The sequence below is a fragment of the Penicillium angulare genome (assembly GCF_028827245.1).
Source record: "Penicillium angulare strain IBT 27051 chromosome Unknown utg000005l_segment0_segment0, whole genome shotgun sequence".
Taxonomy (NCBI): Eukaryota; Fungi; Ascomycota; class Eurotiomycetes; order Eurotiales; family Aspergillaceae; genus Penicillium; species Penicillium angulare.
The window spans coordinates 2147860-2168878 of record NW_026623164.1 but is presented as its reverse complement, the minus strand read 5'-3'; the positions used below and the strand labels follow the sequence as shown (position 1 = coordinate 2168878).

General features: G+C 46.7%; 11 protein-coding genes across 11 annotated transcripts; 6 read left to right on the top strand and 5 right to left on the bottom strand.

Moving 5' to 3' along the window:
* Positions 1 to 102: 102 nt before the first annotated feature.
* On the bottom strand, positions 103 to 1494 carry N7478_008153 (putative guanine deaminase; the record flags this gene model as incomplete). Its single annotated transcript, XM_056924367.1, has 1 exon — positions 103 to 1494. One exon carries the CDS (start codon positions 1492 to 1494, stop codon positions 103 to 105), a length of 1392 nt encoding a protein of 463 aa, XP_056777093.1.
* Positions 1495 to 1883: 389 nt separating this feature from the next.
* Positions 1884 to 2644, bottom strand: N7478_008152 (lysozyme; the record flags this gene model as incomplete). Its single annotated transcript, XM_056924366.1, has 2 exons — positions 1884 to 2420; positions 2480 to 2644. 2 exons carry the CDS (start codon positions 2642 to 2644, stop codon positions 1884 to 1886), a joined length of 702 nt encoding a protein of 233 aa, XP_056777092.1.
* Positions 2645 to 3597: 953 nt separating this feature from the next.
* Positions 3598 to 6001, top strand: N7478_008151 (putative C6 transcription factor; the record flags this gene model as incomplete). Its single annotated transcript, XM_056924365.1, has 2 exons — positions 3598 to 5104; positions 5175 to 6001. 2 exons carry the CDS (start codon positions 3598 to 3600, stop codon positions 5999 to 6001), a joined length of 2334 nt encoding a protein of 777 aa, XP_056777091.1.
* A 313-nt stretch (positions 6002 to 6314) lies between these two features.
* On the bottom strand, positions 6315 to 8121 carry N7478_008150 (uncharacterized protein; the record flags this gene model as incomplete). Its single annotated transcript, XM_056924364.1, has 3 exons — positions 6315 to 7346; positions 7467 to 7873; positions 7929 to 8121. 3 exons carry the CDS (start codon positions 8119 to 8121, stop codon positions 6315 to 6317), a joined length of 1632 nt encoding a protein of 543 aa, XP_056777090.1.
* A 1221-nt stretch (positions 8122 to 9342) lies between these two features.
* On the top strand, positions 9343 to 9996 carry N7478_008149 (uncharacterized protein; the record flags this gene model as incomplete). The annotated part of the gene is made up of 2 exons (XM_056924363.1): positions 9343 to 9447; positions 9616 to 9996. The coding sequence occupies 2 exons, from the start codon at positions 9343 to 9345 to the stop codon at positions 9994 to 9996; spliced, it is 486 nt and encodes a 161-aa protein (XP_056777089.1).
* A 184-nt stretch (positions 9997 to 10180) lies between these two features.
* Positions 10181 to 10703, top strand: N7478_008148 (uncharacterized protein; the record flags this gene model as incomplete). Its single annotated transcript, XM_056924362.1, has 2 exons — positions 10181 to 10358; positions 10381 to 10703. The coding sequence occupies 2 exons, from the start codon at positions 10181 to 10183 to the stop codon at positions 10701 to 10703; spliced, it is 501 nt and encodes a 166-aa protein (XP_056777088.1).
* Positions 10704 to 11697: 994 nt separating this feature from the next.
* N7478_008147 (carbohydrate esterase family 5 protein) lies at positions 11698 to 12621 on the top strand (the record flags this gene model as incomplete). The annotated part of the gene is made up of 2 exons (XM_056924361.1): positions 11698 to 12189; positions 12259 to 12621. 2 exons carry the CDS (start codon positions 11698 to 11700, stop codon positions 12619 to 12621), a joined length of 855 nt encoding a protein of 284 aa, XP_056777087.1.
* A 645-nt stretch (positions 12622 to 13266) lies between these two features.
* Positions 13267 to 14623, top strand: N7478_008146 (Nif3-like dinuclear metal center hexameric protein; the record flags this gene model as incomplete). The annotated part of the gene is made up of 4 exons (XM_056924360.1): positions 13267 to 13328; positions 13398 to 13441; positions 13516 to 13641; positions 13743 to 14623. 4 exons carry the CDS (start codon positions 13267 to 13269, stop codon positions 14621 to 14623), a joined length of 1113 nt encoding a protein of 370 aa, XP_056777086.1.
* A 635-nt stretch (positions 14624 to 15258) lies between these two features.
* N7478_008145 (uncharacterized protein) lies at positions 15259 to 16895 on the bottom strand (the record flags this gene model as incomplete). The annotated part of the gene is made up of 3 exons (XM_056924359.1): positions 15259 to 16309; positions 16365 to 16578; positions 16652 to 16895. 3 exons carry the CDS (start codon positions 16893 to 16895, stop codon positions 15259 to 15261), a joined length of 1509 nt encoding a protein of 502 aa, XP_056777085.1.
* A 1173-nt stretch (positions 16896 to 18068) lies between these two features.
* N7478_008144 (acyl-CoA desaturase) lies at positions 18069 to 19344 on the top strand (the record flags this gene model as incomplete). Its single annotated transcript, XM_056924358.1, has 2 exons — positions 18069 to 18279; positions 18332 to 19344. 2 exons carry the CDS (start codon positions 18069 to 18071, stop codon positions 19342 to 19344), a joined length of 1224 nt encoding a protein of 407 aa, XP_056777084.1.
* Positions 19345 to 19672: 328 nt separating this feature from the next.
* On the bottom strand, positions 19673 to 20758 carry N7478_008143 (sugar phosphate isomerase/epimerase family protein; the record flags this gene model as incomplete). Its single annotated transcript, XM_056924357.1, has 1 exon — positions 19673 to 20758. One exon carries the CDS (start codon positions 20756 to 20758, stop codon positions 19673 to 19675), a length of 1086 nt encoding a protein of 361 aa, XP_056777083.1.
* Between the last annotated feature and the right edge of the window lie 261 nt (positions 20759 to 21019).

Sequence of the window (21019 nt, the reverse complement as noted above, 5' to 3'; positions counted from 1 at the left end):
CACACGAGGGCATATTCAAATCTACATATCTGCATGTATTAAAAATTTTAAATAATAATATTCATATTGTAGAGATTTTCAAAATCAAATGCTCCATTAATCTCATGTTTTGACAGAACGGCCCTGAACATACACCTTCGCAATATTTCTGTCATCGCCGGTCATGACCCATTTCTCAAATATCACAGACAGTGTGTCTTCTTCTTCAACCGGGGTCATGATCCCGGGCGTGTCAAGTTCAGTCGTATGAATCTCAAGGGCATCAAAGTCTTTACCGATGGCAAAGTTTCCAATCCTCTCGTCTAACCCACACACCTGAGCGCCACCAAGCGTAGCAAGATAGAACCCCTCGGCCAAAGATAAGGCCACATCATGACCCTTGGTAGCCTCTTGACGTGCAATTGAAACTACAAATGCTTGTCGCATGGTCTCAAGCATGGAAATAGAATGGCCACCACCGCAATCTGTTCCTAGACCCACATTGATTCCCTTTCGTAGATATTCACGTATCGGCGCTACCATGAATGAATCCATAGTTGTATTTGAAACTGGACAGTGAGCGACTCCACAGCCAAGTTTTCGGATCTCTTCAATCTCGTTCTCTTCTAGAAAGATACAGTGAGCGAGAATGGTGCGGTCGCCCAATAGTCCGAATTTCGTATAGAGCTCCGTCTCGTTACGAAAGTCTGGAAATAATTGTCGAGTAAATTCCATCTCCCCTCGGGCTTCGTTAAAATGTGTTTGAATCGGCAACTCGGGATGTTCTTTGGCAATCACCCCTAAGCCATGCAGTAGATCTGGCTCGCACGATATAGCAAATCTTGGAGTTATAACAGGCTTGACTAGCTTGCTTTCTGGATCTATCTTGCGTATATGCTGAATCACCTCTCGAGTTTGGTCGAGAGACTCTTGAACCGAAGAATCAGTATACCAGTCCGGGCAATTTCGATTCATATTGCATTTTCCGACTAGCGCACGTTGTCCCTTCTCCAGACAGGTATCGGCTAGTATTTGCGTGGCTTTCCCGTGAAGAGAACCATAGTAAGAAGCTGTTGTGATGCCCTGTTGTAGGAAACCGGATACGCAACGCGAATACATGTTTTTGGCATATTCGGTATCTTTGAATTTGGCTTCGTGTGCAAATGTGACTGTATTTAACCAATCCATTAGTGTTATGCCGCGGCCAACGCCTCGTTGGGCATATTGAGGTGCATGGTTGTGAGTGTCCACGAAGCCTGGACAGAGGAATTGGCCACGCTGTAGGTATTTGACGGGGAACACGTCTGGGGCGTAGCCGAGTTCTGAGATCAAGGAGTTGATCTGGTTGGGGTTCACGTTGGGTCGTAAAGCTTGGATTTTGCCTGAGTTGTCCACTAAAATGAAGCAGTTCTCCAGGATCTCGAGCTCATTTAGTCCTCGAGAGTGGGTTGCGGTGCCATAAAAGGCTAGGGGTAAGCCTAATGTTTGAGGTGATTGGAAGTCGAGATTAGCCATGAGGTGCCGAATGAACTTTTGTAATAATTACAATCAAGAGGAGTGATGTTGTGGTTGTGGTTTGGATGGTGTGATGTGTATGTTATCTCTTATCTGTAGGCGAGGGGTTCAATGTTTGCATCTTGACCAATGACGTCGGGAGAGAGAAATACATCTCCATGGCGACAGCATAGTAACTACTGCGCGAGTTACTGTCGGTAATATACAGCTATGGTTGATTGTTATTACCTTCGCAATTCTATTTACAATTGTTGACTATGGTGGGTCTAACAAAACTTCAACAGTAGAAAGCGTGCAAGACAATAGACTGAGACTGGTTTACATAGAATGAACGATCCATATTGTTGCGACTTGAAACCCACAAAACTGTAAGCTAGAACTACCCTATCTTAAGATCCCTTGGCAAACTTCTGCAAGGATGATTCATCGCCATTCCAGAGGTCAGAATCACCACCGTAGGTGTACTTGTCAGCGTTCTGCCAGATGCTTTGATAAGGCCAGCCTCCAGGGACTGTGCTAACAGAGCTACTATATTGAGCCAAAACAAGGGGATAGTCCTTGCTAAATGCAGTGCTGTCACCAGTGCAAGTACTCCACCAATCGGCAGTAGAATAAATCATGGGGTAACGACCAGTCTTGCTGTTGTAGGTTGCGCCAAAGTCTTGGATCCACGAAACCATGCTTGAGGCACTCAGACCATAGCAGGTGGAGCCGGAGGGGTTATATTCAATATCTAACATGCCGGGCAAGGTTTTGCCATCATTTGACCAGCCTCCTCCGTGAGCTAGGAAGTACTCTGCCTGTGTTGTGCCAGAGCTGCTGTCAGGATGGGCGAAATGATAGCCACCCCGAATGAGGCCAGCGCTGGTTGCACCGTCATAATGGCTTGAGAAAGATGAATCGGTATAAGTGGTACCCTCTGTCGCCTAGAGTTATGGGATTTAGTAACGCCGAGTCAGGTAATAAGGGGCTCGTTTGTATATACCTTGATCATGACGAATCGAGCACCAGCTCCATAGGCTCCGGAGAAGTCTACAGTTCCTTGGTAGCTGGAGATATCAAAGCCCTGAACAGTAGTCGCGCGAGACTCGAGAGGGCTTGCTTTAACAGCGCATGCTGCTGCAAGAAGAGAGAAAGCAGTGGTCTTCATGGTGGCTTGTTATCAGGTATGCTTTGTTTGATTGAATCTGCTGGTCAGTGTGAAAGGGGGTTCTGTCTCGAGTTATTTATGGATTTCTAACCGATAATGTTGATGTAACTTCGAAGTACTGGATAGATTGCCATTGGATCGGAATGTCAATCATATCCTAGAATAATAGGCTTAGGCTTAGCCTGGGGGCTGAAGAGTGGAAGAGAATACGAGGGTCTAGGATGCCCATTATAGTATGAAAAGCAGTCGATCCCGACCCACCTCGGAAGATTTAGATGTTCGGCGTTTCAAAATAATCAATTTAAGCAGCCCTGAAGAGTAATTCAAGAGTATGGAAGGTCATAAAGGTTAAAAAGCCACCATCGAAGTGGCAAGCGCCACTCTGGAGTGGAAATGCAACGATGAAGAATCTAATCTATGGAGTATTGATGAGTAACCTATATTAATATTAGAGAACCTTAGAGGCTTCGACTATAGATCGCCTTGATTTATTGAAGCCAACCTTAACAATGGATGAATAAACTCAATATGTCTAAATATATAGCCATATGTAGTTATTCTGCTTCTCCTATATCTGGTCAAACAGTCTCAGGAATGGTCCCTGGCAGCTTTGCATTAAGATGGGCCCAAAAATTGTGCCTTGCAGATCCTCACTCGTATCCATGTATGCCTTACCGGGTCTTATCATCCAGGAACCGATGAAGATGTGAATATTGACCTCGTGTTGATTTAGTACCCCTATAGAGACCCAATTACATGCAATGTAACTCCACTGGGCTCGTATTGCCGAGGTTTCATATATTCAATATCTCGACGTCCTTTGATAGGTTTATTGAATGGATTAACAGAGTACTTTCAGTATTCCACACTGTCACCGGCAATGCGACTTACATATGTGGCGCAAGAAGGTTTCATGAGGTTGTTTCGACTGCACCTCGCAGAATCACACCGGAATGAGTTCTTTGGATCGGCGATCGGCTTCCCGTACTAAGCGAAGCAGTGCAAATGCGCAAATGCCATCAACCAATTTCCCGGAGACTTCCCCCACTCTCCAATCTCTGTCCCCTCCGCCTTCCCTCACTCCGCTCCTTCAACGCCCAACCTTCCCCTCCTTGCATGTGAACTCTGGGTGGCTGAGATGGACTGCGGATCGAGCCGCCGTCATCATGAACAGCTCCGGCAACAAGGACTTTCGTGATCAGCTGGGCAAGTTCCGGCTAGAATCAATGGGGCCGTCCCCGACGGCTTGGTCGCAATCCACCGTACAGCCCCCCGCCGACCCCGTATCTGCAGCTCTTGTCGCATCCACCGCAGCTTCACGCACAAAACGGGTGTCCACGGCCTGCGACTTTTGTCGCAAACGCAAGAAAAAATGTGACTTTCGATATCCGAACTGTTCCGCCTGCTCCCGTGCTGGACTCCGTTGTACCATTCCTCCCCCCGGTCCACAAGCCGCCAACTCATCCGTGCCCCGAGACCAGCTTGAAACCCTTCAGAAACGAGTACAATGGTTGGAGGACTTGGTGCGGCAGAAATCGGGCATCGCAGTCGCGGAACTGCCGACGGGTGCCCCTGTGGATGGAGCGGGAGATGTGGACTTCTGGTATCAAGTGCCGGCCATGATTGCTACTGGGAGTCGTGTCTCTGCCACATCAGTTCCCAGTCCACATGGCAGCGGAAACTCGTCGGGAGCGACCGTACCCACGGCTGAGCCATCCACTGGAGTCGCGGCTGAGCTGCCAAACGTGGGGGAGATATTCAGAGATCAGCTAGAGAATCGCCGCCCTTCTATCGCGCGTCCCTCGGTCGCACCCCAGGTGCTACGTCTGTCATCTCAGGAGGAGGCCGAGCAGGTGGTTGGTCAATACTTTGATAGCATGGGCTATCAGTACCCTTTTATGGCGCGATCTGAATTTTTGGCTCATCTGCATGATATCTATTCGGGCAGCGAACCTTCGCCAGAAGTGCATAACGCCTATCATATAATCATTGCCATTTCGCTGTTGATCGGTTCGGCGGATCCCACTCGGGCGGCTGAGTTTTACCGGGCGAGCCAGGAGACACTCCCAGCTGCACTGCAGAATGAAGACCTTCCCGCCGTTCGGGCTTTACTCGGGCTGGCTCTCTATACTATGTTCGCTACTGCAGGTCCAAGTATTTGGCATGTGCTAGGAGCTGCCATGCGGCTCGCTACGAGCCTGGGTCTTCATAAGGCCCGATCCTATTCCAGTGTGGTCGAAGAGGAAATGGCCAAACGGGCTTTCTGGAGTCTGTACAATCTTGACCGACTCATCGCGAGTACTCTGGGCCGCCCGCTGGGTATCGCAGATGATGATATTAGTGTTGGTCTCCCACGAGAGCTGAACGAGGATGGTACCGAAGCCCCTGGCGCTAGCGCGATGACCATCCCACTACAGGTGATTCGTCTGCGTCGGATCTTTTCACGGATCTATCGATACTGTAAGTTTGATTCTTTTTACCGGACCAATATCTTCTTGTATGATTCCGTATTCTGATTGCAGCGAGATAGTATACAACAACCAGCCACGTCCTCCATCACAAGAGCTTATCGCAACCATGGATCAATTCCGACGTGAAGTGGACGATTGGCGTATGAATGCTCCAGTCTACCCGCCCGCTCTCCTATATTCTACCTCCTATTACGATTATTTGTATTATACAACCCTTCTTCTCATGCATCGGCCCAGCCCTCGCAATCCCACGCCAGATGTGACTAGTATCGTCAGCTGTGGCGATTCCAGCGTCCAAGTAATCCGGTCTTACTGGGAAAGCTATTCCGTTGGGAAGCTCAAATGGATCTGGTTAACGCTGAGTCAAGTCTACTTCGCGGGTATCACTATACTATGGTGTTTGGAGCAGAATGCGCGTTCATTGCGTGACTCTCAACCTGCGCCGTGGTGCCCCGATGAACAGATGATGCGACGTGGAATCCAGGCAGTCGTGGTATTATTGGAAGAGTTTGGAAAACGAAGACCCGGAGTGAACCGCCTCGCAGAAACATTCCGCCACCAAAGCACCGTGGTCTTCAGTCAAATGGTTTATCAACAGCAAAAACTGGAAGAGCAACATCGTCAGCAGCAGCAGCAGCAGCAACAGCACCACCATCAACAACACCAAAATCAACAAACACAACCTCTCATGCCCCCTCAGTCATCAATATCACTAGCACCAACATCGATACCAGCACCGCCGGTTCCATTGGCCCCTGTTTTGGACGATGTATTACTCGTTGATGGCAGTGGAGCCATGCCAATGATTGATCCCCAAATGGCGGAGCAATTATACTACTCTTATAATTGGTTTCAGGAGGAAATGGCAACTTACTATACCCTTTGAGCGATTCTCTGTATCATCATAGAAGGACTGTACTTGATTCCTGAATTGCCTCGATGGGCTGGAAGGAGTTTTGGTTTGCTTTGAAATAATTTTATTGTATAGAAATAGTGAGGAAAGATAAACGGTCTGAATTGAGACCATCCATTGTATATGATTTGTTCTGTATTTATCTATATAATATGCATATGATCTTTAACATTCACTTAGCCGCCTCACCTTCAGCTTGACGGATATCGAGTTATGTAACAAGTTGATGCTTTAAGGTCTACCACGAATGACCAGAGCGGATGCATGAAATGTAGAAGAATCTCTCTCACTGATCAAATTCAAGTCTCCCAGTGTAAATGTCCGCGTTAATGGGACGGACGAATGCAGGCCGAACGATAACCTTGTGTCCAATATAAAGAACTGCGAAAAGAATCAAGCTCAGATAGTTGATAAAGAAATCAGTCACTTGAAATGTCGGGATGAAGGCAGTAAATCCTTGAGTAACGATAATCAAGACGTTGAAAAAGAGCCCATAATAGGACAAATATGGCTGCCACGTTGCTTTATATGGCAAAGTATCTCGTGAAATGCCACGAGCTTTCAATGCATTCATGAATCCCAGATGACAGATAATAAGGGATGTCCAGGTAATGAAGCCTGCAAGTCCAGCAATCTGCATAAGCCAATTGAAGACCGTGCTTCCTGCATTCGAGATATTCAGAAATCCAAGCAGGCCAAAAAGTGCCGTAAAGCCCACACTATAGTACGGCACTCCCCATTTTGTGGTTTTAACAAAGAATCGAGGAGCAAATCCCTCGTATGCCAGTCCAACGAGAATTCTGCTGCCACTATAAACATTGGAATTGGCTGCAGATAGCACCACTGTGAGCAGTACTGCATTGATGAGTGATGGGAGAACGCTCACGCCAGCTCTCTTAGCAGCGATAACGAAAGGAGCCGAATTCGCATTGTTGGCGCTTGCACCGCTGCCATCAGCGCCAGTTAGACGACCATCTTTAGATGGAACAACAATGCCAATAAAGAAGATTGTCAGGATGAAGAAGAAGATGATTCGGAAGAAGGACTTTCGGATGGCGGAGGGGATTGTTTTCCGGGGATTTTCAGTCTCGCCTGCTGCGATTCCTACAAGCTCGGTTCCTTGATATGAGAATCCGGCTTTGATGAGTACTGCCCAGAAGCCGATGAATTTTGCTAGGCTATCCTGGTTAGGATCTTTCAATAGATATGCTTTGAAGGGACCTGGGTCAACCCAGTAGCGAAATCCAATGTAGCCTTCCTGGCCTACTCCGGCGTTCATACAAATGGCGAAAATCATAAAACCAATCACGGTAATAACCTAGATATCTCGAATTTAGCCAAAATCATTCTGGGAAGATTTCATATCTCCACAATAAGGGTAAAAAGGGGGTTAAGAAACAGTGATATAGGCGAATCGTAAAAATATGGAATTCCTCACCTTTATACTGGATAGCCAGAACTCTGTCTCACCATAATAACTGACAGGCATCAGATTCAAAAGTATGATTAAAACCCAGAAGACTGCGATAAATATTGCGATAGGAATTGATTTCTCCCAATATTGAATAATCAAGCCCGTGGCGGTTAATTCGAGAGCAAACGTTGATGCCCATGAAAACCAGTATATCCACCCCATCGCAAAGCCAAGGCTTGGATCGACTAGTCGAGCTGCATATGAAGCAAATGCTCCCGGTATAGGTAAAAAGGTAGCGACTTCTCCTAGAGATGTCATTACAGAATAGACGATAGACCCGACAAAAATGTACGCTATGAGGGCACCGACAGGTCCTGCATCGGCTATGGCTGTTCCACTTCCGATGAAGAGACCAGTACCTATTGTACCGCCTGTGTTTGAGTTAGACTTGTAAGCTCCATTGAGGACATTGTGCGACAAACTCACCAATTGCGATCATAGCTAAATGGCGGCTTTTAAGCCTTCGTTGGAGATCAGGTAATGGATTCACATCTCCAATGACATTCTTTTCCTCTGCATCGATATCATTCTGATAATCGAAGTCTGCTCTTGATATATGGTCTTCATTTTGTTTCTTTTGCCCGAAGGTAGCTGGGTCGGTAGAAGGTGTCTCAGTCATTATCTGGTGTTCTCTTAAGGTGACAGAAAATCGACGATGCAATGCGAGCGATGATGGATTGAACTGAATTGAGTCTCGTTCCAAATAGTTACTCACCCCGGGAAGTATTATAGGTGCCTTGTCGTAACCCCAGTGACTCTCTCCGCAGCGGGGTATTGTTTTCCGGGGCCCCAGGAAAATGAGGTTCAGAGTTGGCCGGCCCGGTACGCATCTTTAAAAGCTCCACCGTTGCTACTAAAAGAGAATATTGGAGCGAAACCGGTGGAGTATAGTGGACTTGGGAATAGAATGTCTCCATAGCACGAGGCCAATCAAGTGAAAGTCTAATCAGTGACGCCTAGGAGAGCTGAAATACGAATGGAGGAAACTTACTGCCCCACGATTCGGGACCCACGTCTTCCAGCATGATGCGTGATGCCGGGCCGGTGTTGAGCCAAAGTGGGTCGAACGAGCGATCTATTGTTCATATACTTTTAATTTGAGCATTTACACGAGCATTATATTAAGAAGGCGTCGCTCACAAAAGAGCTGATCAGCAGCACTATTCGTATAGCATGCTGCTGGAGAAATATCCAAATGCCGGTTGAAGTGTGAGGGCAGTAAAGCAGTAAATAAGAAAGGTAAGCAGAAGGCCACGGTTCTTCTTACCCCAAAAAATGTGAATGCAGAGAGAGCATCCTATGTTCAGCAACCCTGACAGATCAATTGCTCCACATATCGATTTATTACACTTGAGAAAGCACTTTATTACTGATATGGATGCTCGACATTGAATGATAGATAATTGGTCATAGAAAATAGAAAATAATATCAAATTGATGAACATAATTGTGTTTTTTGAGATAAAGAATGACCGACAAGTGCTTCCATCATGATACTTAAACGATCAAACCGGGCCTGACTTCCCATTGGGCAAGCTGTTTTCCCTCACGAATGGCAGTGAACTTGAAAGTCCCATCGGGTTCTCCCATCTGGACTGTAAGTGTGTACATAGCCAGATATCATGAAGACTTCAGAAACCAAAAAGAGTACCCAGCCTGTAGATTTCGAGAATTCGAAACGCTCACAGGTGAGGTTTTGTTGACCTATCATGTATCATATTGGCTAAATGTCATACTGGATGGCAAGGAGTGCTCCAGTAAGATTAATGATGAGCCATTAGACAGCAAACCAAAAAGTAAATTCCAATCAAACACGTTGCAATCATCAGAAACGTCCGAAATGATCGGAGGAAAACTGAACGATGAACCATCGGCAAGGTCGGCAGAAGATCCTGAATGGGATCATCGTCTCGTGGATGTTTCGAAGCCGAAATGGAGGGTTATGGTGGAAGACCCATATGTCCAACCGCAACGAGAGCCACCAAAACCACCCTATCATAGCGAATCTTTCAGAGAATTTAGATTTGCTGCTACCAATCCCCAAGGTGAAATCGAAATCATGCAAAGCGATCTGTCATCGTGGATAGACAATTACTATTTAGAGAATTATTAGGATAATAAGGAGGGGAATCGGGATAAAGATGAAGATTATGATGAGCGTGACGATGACATGTCCCCTGATCATGCCGCATTGATTGATGCACGAATGACCCCAGAGCAAAAGTATGTGATTACGGATTACTTAGGAGACTGGGGCCTCTATTCTGACTGGGATACTATGGTTGCTACCTTTCCCTTGAAGGGCCTTCGCCACGGAGCCTTCATTAACGCTGTGATCTCCAAAGATATCTTTCAGAACTTGGTGGCGAACCCGTTCTATTACATGGACCTTGGAGACGGATGGGAGGGTAATCATAAAGAACTACCCACTCCACTGGCTGAGGACTTGCACAAGCTCTGGCAAAATATGAAACACGCTATGCCATATAAGTGAAGTGTTTTAAAGCGCAAAAGACTAAGCAATCAGCAACTAATTTGTTCCGATATTAGTTGACAACCCCCGCGCTTCTGAATGGTGCACATCCACAGTGTGGATGAGGAAAAAGTACCTTAAGCCTCTCGATTCTAAGGAGGACTTGGAATGCATTCGAGAAGCCCGATAGGGTAAAATGAGACCCATGGAGGCCAACGACCGTACAATTGGCATACGGAGCCACAACACGCGAGAGGCATACATCAACAGACTCGTCAAAAAGATGCTTGCGCCTGACAGTCTTATCTTCCCAATGAGACCCGAGGGTAACCCCCAGGAGGAGCAAGATGAACAATATACACGCCGTCGAGTTCTTGGACTACGTAAGTGCTACAAGCGTGCCAGTGACTGCGCAGTCGTATGTGGTCGCGCAGTTTATGCATAAAATCGACGTAAGCATACACGGCATAAGGCCATATGAGAATGGACCACCAGTCGGAGCATTTGATCCCGAAACACCACCAAAGAATTGGCATGCCTGCGATATGCATGACTCTGAGGATATTTCTCGGTTGGAAGGCCGTAGGACTGTGTTGATTGTGTGGCCCGCTTTTTGGTATATACTATATGAAAAACGCGACAAAAATGGGTTAATAGAGAGGGAATCTTGTGAGCCGCCCGGCTACTGGGAGGCGAGAGACTGGTGGTATGTGGATGAGGAGGGCTAGAGTCATGATATTGCGGTTCCAGGAAGCGTTTTGCTAGGAATTGATGCTGTACCATCGGAACGGAAGAATTCTTCATCGGGATGAATTATGATGAGCAGGTAGTATACTATCTTCTATCAAGGTCACAGTCATGCTGTTTCCAACTTACCGTGGCTGTGCATGGTTCTCACTATTGGCTGATCTCGCTCTTTGTTTGACGCGGCTTTGTTAAATCTAAATTTTTTGCTATATTTGTTGAATTTTACTTGTTTAAATCCTTCTTCAAGATCTTCGTTTTTCACCTTATCCTACCTCAGTCCCAAATACAGTGATTACATGGGCAAGATGTTTCGACTAGAAGTAAATCTGCAGGGTCCATTTTTAAGGCGCGGCCGAACTTCCCTAGTCGGGAGCCTGGCGCAGAACTCAATTTTGGGTCAGTCCATATCCACAGCAATGGGATCCGGATAACCAGCCTCTTTAGTAGGTGTGGAATGATTTTAAAATACAGAACACATAGTAGTAGGACTCTCAAGCTAATTAGACTAAACAGCGCCGATATGTGCATTCTTCGTTGAGTCTGAAATTTGAATCTCTATGGAGCAATTGAGACGAGCTTTGCCTTGAAGAGTGTCACCTATACTCCCTGAATTTCATCGTAATCAGTTGTACTCCGTAGAATCCAACTGGGAGGGTCTCAAGATTGAACACGATAGACATTTTTGAACAGGGACCAGTGTTTCAGCTGCGTGGAGAAACTCCAACGTTTCGTGGAAATTGGAAGGGGATCGCGAAGGACACCAAGTTTGAGCTTTGGTTGCTACTTTCTTCCTAATTATTTGTTCTGGCCGGAGTGAGTGTCCATATTTAAAGTCATGGATTCCCGAATAATCCGAGAAAACCGACACGTTTCCTCTACACCTTGCACAGGTAGTCCCACAAGCCAACCTTAAGCCTTGATTCAAACTTCAAACATCATAATTGGAGATTTTCTTCATTTATTACTTTAAACACCATGAAGACCGCAATGCTTCTTTCTCTGGTCGGGTCTGCCCTGGCGGCTCCCACCCCGACAATTGAAAACCGACAACTAGGTGGTTCTGGAACCACCGGTGGTCTTGGAGCCCTAGCAAGCCTACTCGGCGAGCTTCCAAGTTCGGCATCCGGACTAGGCGGGTCTGGTAGTGGCTTTTCTTTCCCCACTGGGGTCTCTACCCCCTCCAGTTTTCCTAACTTGGGGGGTTCCCCAGGAAGCGGATTTTCTATCCCTTCCAGCTTCCCTAGTCTGGGGGGATCCTCGGGATTCAAGCGTCAACTAGAGTCCTCAACGGAGAATGGCGTGACCGAGAATCAGGACTGTCAAGAACTGACTTTGATTTTCGCTCGTGGAACTGGCGAGCTGGGCAACATGGGAACTGTAGCCGGGCCACCACTCGCAACGAAACTCCAGTCGTTGACAAACAACAAAGTCACCATCCAGGGAGTAACTTATGATGCCTCTGCTGCGGTATGAATCTCGTCTTTCAGATATTGATTGAAATCTTGACAAGTGCTAATCGGCCATGTAATCCAACAGGGTGATGCAACAATGGGCGCAGATGGTGGTCCCACCATGGCAAGCCTTGTCAAACAGTCCCTCAAACAGTGCCCCAAATCCAAGGTCGTCCTGGGCGGATACTCCGAGGGTGCCATGGTTGTGCATAACGCAGCAAACAGCCTTACGGCGGACCAAGTTACGGCTGCGGTGCTATTTGGCGATCCATTGAAGATGGAGAGTGTTGGCAAGCTTTCAAGTGATAACGTGAAGGAGTTTTGCGCTACTGGTGACCCTGTTTGCGAAAATGGCGCGAACGTCATGGCTCATCTTACCTATGGAAATGATGCCACGGAAGCGGCCCAGTTTTTGATTAAAGCTGCTGGTATTTCCACCAGCTCCTAAGATGTGCGACTTGGATCAGAGTCGAGCCGAACATTGGTTCCTAGACAGACAAGAGCAGGCCTCGTTGTTTTGTACGGTATATAGTTCACGTATCTAAAATTCATGTTGAAACGTTGTGTCATTTTGAATCAAGTATGAACTCCAGTGATGGCTGATGGGTAAAACTCATCATCTGGCAGGTAAACTCGTGTGTCAATGGAGCTGTTTTCATCGAATCTAGAAATATTGCATGAATTTCTTCAAAATGTTAGTAGAATTGCAAGTAAGTGCGGTCATCGCTTGAGTAATAATGTTTCTTGGGCTGTGTATTTGGTGGCGTCTTTGGTTGTTTGTGTATCCTTGATTTTCAACACCCGGGGGGCTCCTGTTCTTAATGACTGTATGTGGTAGGTACACTCGTGAAAGCATCAAGCACACTATCAGCCAAGAATGATGATTATTCTCTAAGTCGATAATATGGCTTTGGTCTCCGTTGATGCTGTACAAAAGAAGTCCCTTACTTCAACGGAAAAACGTTTGCCCAGGATCCACCTCTCCAACTGCGTCACTGATTGTTGTGGTTCCCACTTTCTCTCTGGTACTCGAGTTCGAATCATTGAAAAGTTCATGAATTGCTTGCGTTTAGCTGCGCAGCTGTACTCCACGATGTCGTCTACCCCTTCTTGTTCACCATTCACACGGGCTGTGGTTAGCTCCATGAGAAAGCTGTATGTCGCCGTGATTGGCTCCGTGAAATTTGCCCTTGGAGCTTCGTACACATGTTGACCCGCTATCAGGTACCCTGAGGCATTGGCTGATAAGAGCTTTGACAATACTGGATGTGAGTGGGATGAAAAAAATTACTAGGTCATGAGATTCACGGATCATATTTTACTAACAATTTGTTATATATAGTACTTCTCGAAGCTCCGTTCGACCCAACACGTCGCCAGAAGAACTCAGTCCTATTAGCCATTGACCTAACCACGGCAGTCGCCGATGAGGCAATCCGTCGTTCCGACTCGGCCATTGTTGCATACCGTATGTTTCAGCCCGATTTTTGACGTGGGTTATTCTGTCTAGGGATAGCTGCCTTGTCAAGTCTTTTCCAATTCAAACCCCTTGACTAATCTTGATACTAGATCCGATTATTTTCCGCGGTTTAAAATCGATCACCCTCGATGATACCCAGCAACGATCCCTTTTACGACTTGTTCAGCATGGAATCAGCGTCTATTCGCCCCATACTGCCGTTGACACTGTCCCTGGTGGCATGGCCGATTGGCTCTGCGACGTTGTGACCGGTACATTTAAGTCCGACCAGACCCCACAGCTCGCTGTTCACGACTGTGCATCCTCTCTCTATTCCGCACCAACATATCCGCAAGCTGAATCTGTACCGACGGCCGCCTCCGCAAACCCTTCTCAACAAATACCTCACACTCGAACCACGATCAACCCCTCGCCTCCACCTTCCATCCCAGAAGGATTCGAGTCTGCTGGCTCGGGACGTCTAGTTACCTTCAACGAGCCCCAGCCTCTCACTACACTGGTAGACCATATCGGCCGTGGCGTGGGCCTTCCGGGTGGAATTCCCATCGCTACTCCCCAGGGTCGGCGTATCAACGATATCAAAATCCGCACAGTCGGTATGTGTCCCGGCTCCGGCTCGGGTGTGCTTCTTCGCGGAAACGAAATCCCCGATCTCCTGTTCACTGGAGAGATGAGCCACCACGAAGCTCTGGCTGCTACAGAGAAGGGGTCTGTCGTTATTTCATTGGCCCACACCAACTCTGAACGCGGATACCTACGTGCTGTCATGCAAAATCAGCTCATTCGTCAAGTTTCGCAAGTGTGGCAAAATGAGAGGAAAACAGCCCTGCAGGCATTTCAAGATAACGCTAAGCAGGGTGGAGCTTCCTCCGCCCCGTCATTTGAAGAGGTATATCAAGATAGCAGCGTTGAGGTTTCTGTAAGCGAGGCTGATCGTGATCCGTATGGCATCATGATCTGGCGAGGTTGAATAATAGTCAGACTCTACGGGTTCGGAGGACAATAGAGCTTAGCAGAAAACCCGCCCCCCCTGACCCAATATTAACCTTTATCCCTTAGTATAACCCTATCTGTACTGTATGCTTTATACAGATAGAAAATCAAGTAAAAAGACAACTGGAAAGACAATTAGAAGACAAATGAAGAAATTTCTTTGAGAAATATTTCATATTATACTAGTAAGTATATTCAAAAATAAAGAAATTAAATAACTCGAAGATATATCTTATAATCCTAGGATTGCAGCTCAACTTGAGGTTGGCGATATCCCATCGGCCCATGCAAAAATGGGGGTTTCCCCACGACTGCCATTTCCCACGTATACTACAGACCCCCCATTGAGTGGGACAAGCAATGCTAAAAATAAAAACAGCCTAGGTGCAAGCATAAGTACGATAAAATGAGAGACACATACACTTTTGGCATATATTGACTTGATAAAAAAGTCGCCCTGAGATTTCGAGGGGAAAGCTCTAATACCATGCTTCTTCGTAAGACTGAAGTAATTCTTATATACAATGCCACCATTTCACATGGGGTTGGGTTGATATGTCCTTGACGATGATGGAAAGTTGCTAAGCTCCATGGAAATACAAAATTTCCACATCAATACTCAGGCCACTGAGGATCGATTTGCTCTTTCCATGCACGGAAACCACCTCGAATATCACCGATAAATCGCCGGCCACTTCTATCCAAACCCATGTCTTTCAACTTCTTGACAGCAATCTGAGAATCGTTTCCGAGGCGGCAAACTACGTAAATGGGATCATTAGAATCCTCTCCTGCAACTTTTTGTGGAACCCAAGGCGCGACTGGATGTATCGATTGATCAGTCTTGTCAGAATCCAAACCTTGCGAAGGTATTGAGGCGAGGACTTTCGAAATCGGCACATTCACACTATTTTGGAGGTGGCAGATTCCAAATTGAGCTTCATCCCGAACGTCAATAATGGTGTGCGGACTTCTAAGTGATTTTTCATCACCACTCTGAGTATACTCTGGGTGCTTTTCACGGTACTCTTTAGGCGTGACACGTTCGTCCGGTCCCAGCAGTGACGGTAAGCTCGCCGAGCCGCAGAAGAATACATAGTCCGTAGAGCCTGACTTGATTGTATCTAGTGAGATAGTCGCAGCAGCAGAGCAGACTGCACAATTGGGCCGACGGGATCGGAGGCGGATTGTGCGGAATAAAGGATTCGAATATGCTGAGAAGATATGAAGAACTGGAGGATCATGTTTCGAGGATGTTTCCAATTGTGGATCGATATCGGGTGTTGTTATGACCTTGATCGCCTCTAGCGCTTGCAAAACACCCATAGTACCAACTACTGGGCCGATAATTCCACCATCCGCACAGCTGACGACACTGTCCGCTGGTGGGGGTTTTGGGAATACGCATCGATAACACGGACCGCCATATTTATCACCGGGTGGTCGGGGAGGATGGTTCAGCACGACAAGCTGACCTTCTGTGCGCAGTGCAGATGCTGAAACTAGTGGCTTTCCTAGGAGCACTGCAGTGTCGGAGATCAGGTATCGGGAAGCGGGATTGTCGGTACAGTCAAGGATGATGTCGTAGTCTTTAAAGATTGTAGGCGCGTTGTCTGAGGTAAGGTGGGCTCGATGAGGAGTATAGGTTACGTGGGGATTGAGACTGTTTCATTAGAATATGATTTCAAGTTGCAACTCATAGAAGGAACAGAACTTACTCCTTTAGCGTTTCAATTGCACTGTCCACCTTATACTTCCCCACATTATAACTCCGATGCAAGACCTGGCGATGTAAATTTGACACCTCAACTTCATCCCCATCGATCATTCCAATAGTCCCCACGCCAGCCCCAGCTAGATATTGAGCTGCCGGACATCCAAGTCCACCAGCTCCAACGAGCAAGACTTTCGCAGAACGCAACTTAAGCTGACCTAGTTCAATAACAACAAGTCAATCGTTAGTGGGTATGACCTTCCAACATTCCAGCAGCATAGCTTCACTCACCCGGAAGACCAACTTGAGATACGATCATCTGTCGACCATACCGCTTATATTCCTCCTGTAGTAAGGGCCATGGCGATTGTGAGTTCGAATGTTCCTCGGCGCTTCCCGCGGGCGCTGTATTCTCCGAGTTCGCCGCGGCTTGACTTTCGGCGCGCGCAAGCTCGCGTTTGAGATTGGCTAGTTGGGCTTCGGTGGTGGCTATCTGTGCCCGGAGTGAGGCACAATTTTCTTCGATGCTTCCCATTAGGGATTTAGGGTAGCTGGGCGAACAGGGTACAGGAATATGAAGAGATAGTGTGAAGGGCTTGTCGGTGTCGCGGGGCCAGTGGACATTCCGTGCCCGCCACCAAGCGATAAGCGATAGGAGATAAGATAAGCTGCTTTGCGGGTGCATTTGCAGGTGTACCGAAGACTAGGCCATGGGTCTATCCAGTTCATGCATGATTTATAGTATGTAGGCAGACAGGTAAAATACTGGAATCCCTATAATAAGGCCTGCCTCCAGTGCTAGATTGTTCAATTAAGCCAACCAACTACATATATGCTGCACATATCTTTCATGGTGGTGTCTTATAGACCTTATATACTAGGCAGGCGTCAATCGTAAGCTTGAGCCGTTATGGCCTTCAAGTTCTGTACAGTTGCTATGTATATGGTATATATTCAGCGAATACATTGTAGAATATTTATATATATTTTACTTTCACTAGTATAATAGGTCGAGGTATGTATTTTGGTGGGAACAGTTTGCATATTTAAATGGGAAGACAATAGGCGATAGGATAAGATAAACTGCCTTTTCGGCGCGTATGCAGGTGCGATGTGATACAGTGGTAGATCATGACGATTTTGTGAATACATCTGCATTCAATTTATCCCTTGCTTATGCAGGATATCATTAAAGCCAATTTTTAAATAAGGAGTATTCTACCTAAAGACAATCCGGTCTCGACAAAAACTACTTACTAGAGATCAATGCAGCCGAAGGATTTAAGCCATAGACTTCGAAAAAGCACCTCTGATATTTTGCCACCACCAAACCTAATAAATACTTGATTAGTTCTGAGATAGGTAGACTAGTTCACCGGAAGTTGTGTTACACTAACTCAGCTATCTTCCCTCGCATCTCATTAGATCTGTGAATTTCGGGATGGTCAGGGAAAATCTTCCTCTTTACCAGTTCCCTAGGCTGTCTTGGTGAATATTTGACCCCTCACATTTTGTTTATTAATGCGAATGACTAGTTTGTTCTACGAAAAACTCTATTTTTGTTGTTGCTTTGTTTTGCGTGTACTTGACGCGCAGCATCAAGTACAATTGTCTAACCATATGATATAACCAGGCCAATGTATAAGCACCCTCTCAGCCCTTAATTTGGGTAAAATATTTTCGTTCTTATAAGTGTTCACTGATCAAGATGCTCACCGCTCACCATATGTCTACCTTGGGTAAGGTGCTAGGAGACATACGTGTGCTAGGCGATCAAATTGACTGGATTCGGCTATGGTTCACTGGCGGAATACCCATGGTTGCTATGGTCATCGGCAGCCTGTGGGTACCTTTACAGTCTCGAACTGCAATTTTTGCTTGCGTTTACGGGACGGTCGGTGGGATTAGTATCACTGCTGGTAAATCGAATTGGTCGCTTACATACTGGGTCCTCTTCTAACGAGATAATAGGGTATCATCGCCTTTGGGCACACCGGGCCTATTCCGCGGGGACGTTTCTGAAAATTGCTCTAGCAATTACAGGAGCTAGTGCAGGACAGGGCTCGATTAGGACATGGTGCAGGGATCATCGAGCGCATCATCGCTATACAGATACCGACAAAGATCCATACTCTGCCCATAAAGGTCTTTTCTATTCCCATTACGGATGGGTCGTGGTTAGACGAAAACCAGAACAAACAGGCCGAGTGGAAATTCAAGATCTCTCAAATGATTATATCATCATGTGGCAGCGTGAACACTACCTCATGCTACTCTTTTTGACGGCATATGTATTCCCGACGGTATTATGTGGACTCATGTTTGATGACTTCGCTGGAGGATTCATATGGGCTAGTTGCGTCCGACTGTTCGTAATTCAACAAGGAACCTTCTGTGTCAATTCTCTCGCTCACTGGGCTGGAGATCAACCTTTTGCAAATAAGCTGTCGCCGAGAAACAGCTGGTTTGTTGCGCTTGTCACTTGGGGAGAGGGATATCATAATTTTCACCATGAGTTTCCGGTTGATTACCGGAATGGAATTAGATGGTATCAATGGGATCCGACGAAGTGGTTCATTTGGCTCTGTGAAAAGGTTAACCTTGCTTCGGACTTGAAACGGTTTCCTGAAAATGAGATTCAGAAGGGTCAATTTCAGCAGATTGAGCGACGGATGGAACTTCAGCGAAAAGAGATTTCTTGGGGGACGCCAATTGATCAGCTGCCGGCTTGGAGCTTTGGAGAGTATATTGAATATGTCAAGAGTGGGCGTTGCTTACTTGTTGTTGATGATGTTGTGCATAATGTTGAAGATTTTGTGGGCCATCATCCTGGTGGAGAGAAGTATTTGCTGGAGCATATTGGGAAGGATGCTACGAAGTTGTTTCACGGTGGTGGAATTCATGCTCATTCAAACGCGGCTGAGAATTTGCTCTCGACGATGCGACTTGCAAGGATAGTGGATTCTGATCATCGTCAAAGTTAGAATATTTTGTCGGTGTCTTCTGGTACGAGATCGACAAAATTAATGAGAGAGAACAAGGACCGGGACTGTATACATTCGGGGAATAGACTAAAGAATGTTTATATTATTTACTTATATTTTACCTTCACTAGTATGGGAGATGGGGTATGCATATTGTGGGAATAACTTTCACATTTAAACTCGAAAAGTTGGAGATATGTACATATAAGACCTGTTCTAACGCAGTTCTATGAGTTGATGGTCAATGAAACCAGATATAAAGACGACGGTCCATCGATCCCATGCTTCATGTTGTTCTTATGATTCGTATGCATTCATTCATTCAGATTTATAGACGGTGCTGTACAGGAGAAGAAGGTTCCCCAAGCAAAGGTGTAGGTGTTTCAGTCTGACTCTCCCATTTTAAAATAGATCCCATCTTGTTATAAGAATCCATACCCCTCCGTGCATGATCAGCAGGAGTAAACGGATCAGGATCAGCGAGGGTCCTGCTGAAAAGCTCCAATGAGACCCATCCAGTGAAACCAAGATCCTCAAAGAAGACCCGCGCAACATCTAGAATAGGCAGATAGCCACCGCGGGATTCCTCGAATGGGAAAAGGCGCGCATTACGAGACCAAGACATGCGAACTGGTTGGCCCGCAACGTGGAATGGGTGCTTCTCGTCTAGTGGTGCATCAAGACGTTCACCGTCAACGAGTTGAACGTAGAAGATCTTAGCAGGATCGATCTTAGCGTTGCGGAGACGATCCAATGACGCGGCAAGATCAGCTGCGGCATTTGGTGTTTTGCCGGATGGAGAGGCGGGATCGGCATATACACGACCGGCAATGTTGAAGGAGTCCAGACAAAGACCGAAATTAGGTCTATCAACGTCCCGGACTACTTCCCATGATGCTTCCCAGGTATCAACGTGGTCACCCCAGCATAGAGCCTCATAGACAAATCGGAATCCGGACTTAGCGCCGATATCAGCGATGCGCTGAAGGTCTGCAACGATAATGGCGCGATCGCCTGTCGTGCGGGCGGCGCCGGTCTTGGGGTCCGGCCCCAGGAAGTTAGATGGTACTTGGATCATGTCTGTGCCTAGTGCTCGTGCGAGGGTGAACCATATTGGAAGCTTTTCTGTCACGAGACGATCGGACTCTGCGCGGTCGATAAGACCTTCGTACATTGAGAATGGCTGGAGACAGATAATGGTCATCTTGAGACGCTCGCAGAGGCGGCGGACCTGTCGAGAAGCTTCTAAGTGGTCGCCGTTAAATGTTCGTTGGGCGTAGCAGTCCAGGTCGTCGAAGAAGAGCTCGATTCCCTCGAAGCCGTGTGCGGCCGCTTGCATTAGTTTGCCGGGCAGGTCGTGGAGCCATGGACGGCCAAGGGACATGGATGCAATGCCGGGACGATTGAAACCCATTTTGGCGTCTGTATGTGTTGAGGAGGTAGGTTGTAAGTTGTGGGGGTGCAGTGGTGTTTGACTTGATGTGCACGGTATATTTAGTATGTCATTCAAATTTCTGTATGTGTAAGGTGCAAGGCTGTAATAGGAAAAAATTCCAATGCAAGGAATTAGCGTGAGATGTTATGAATCGGCAGGATACCCCGGGCTTATCATTTCTCATTTTTTCTTTTAACTTCTGAGCATATCCTCGGATAGAGAGGGGGCGTCAAAACATTA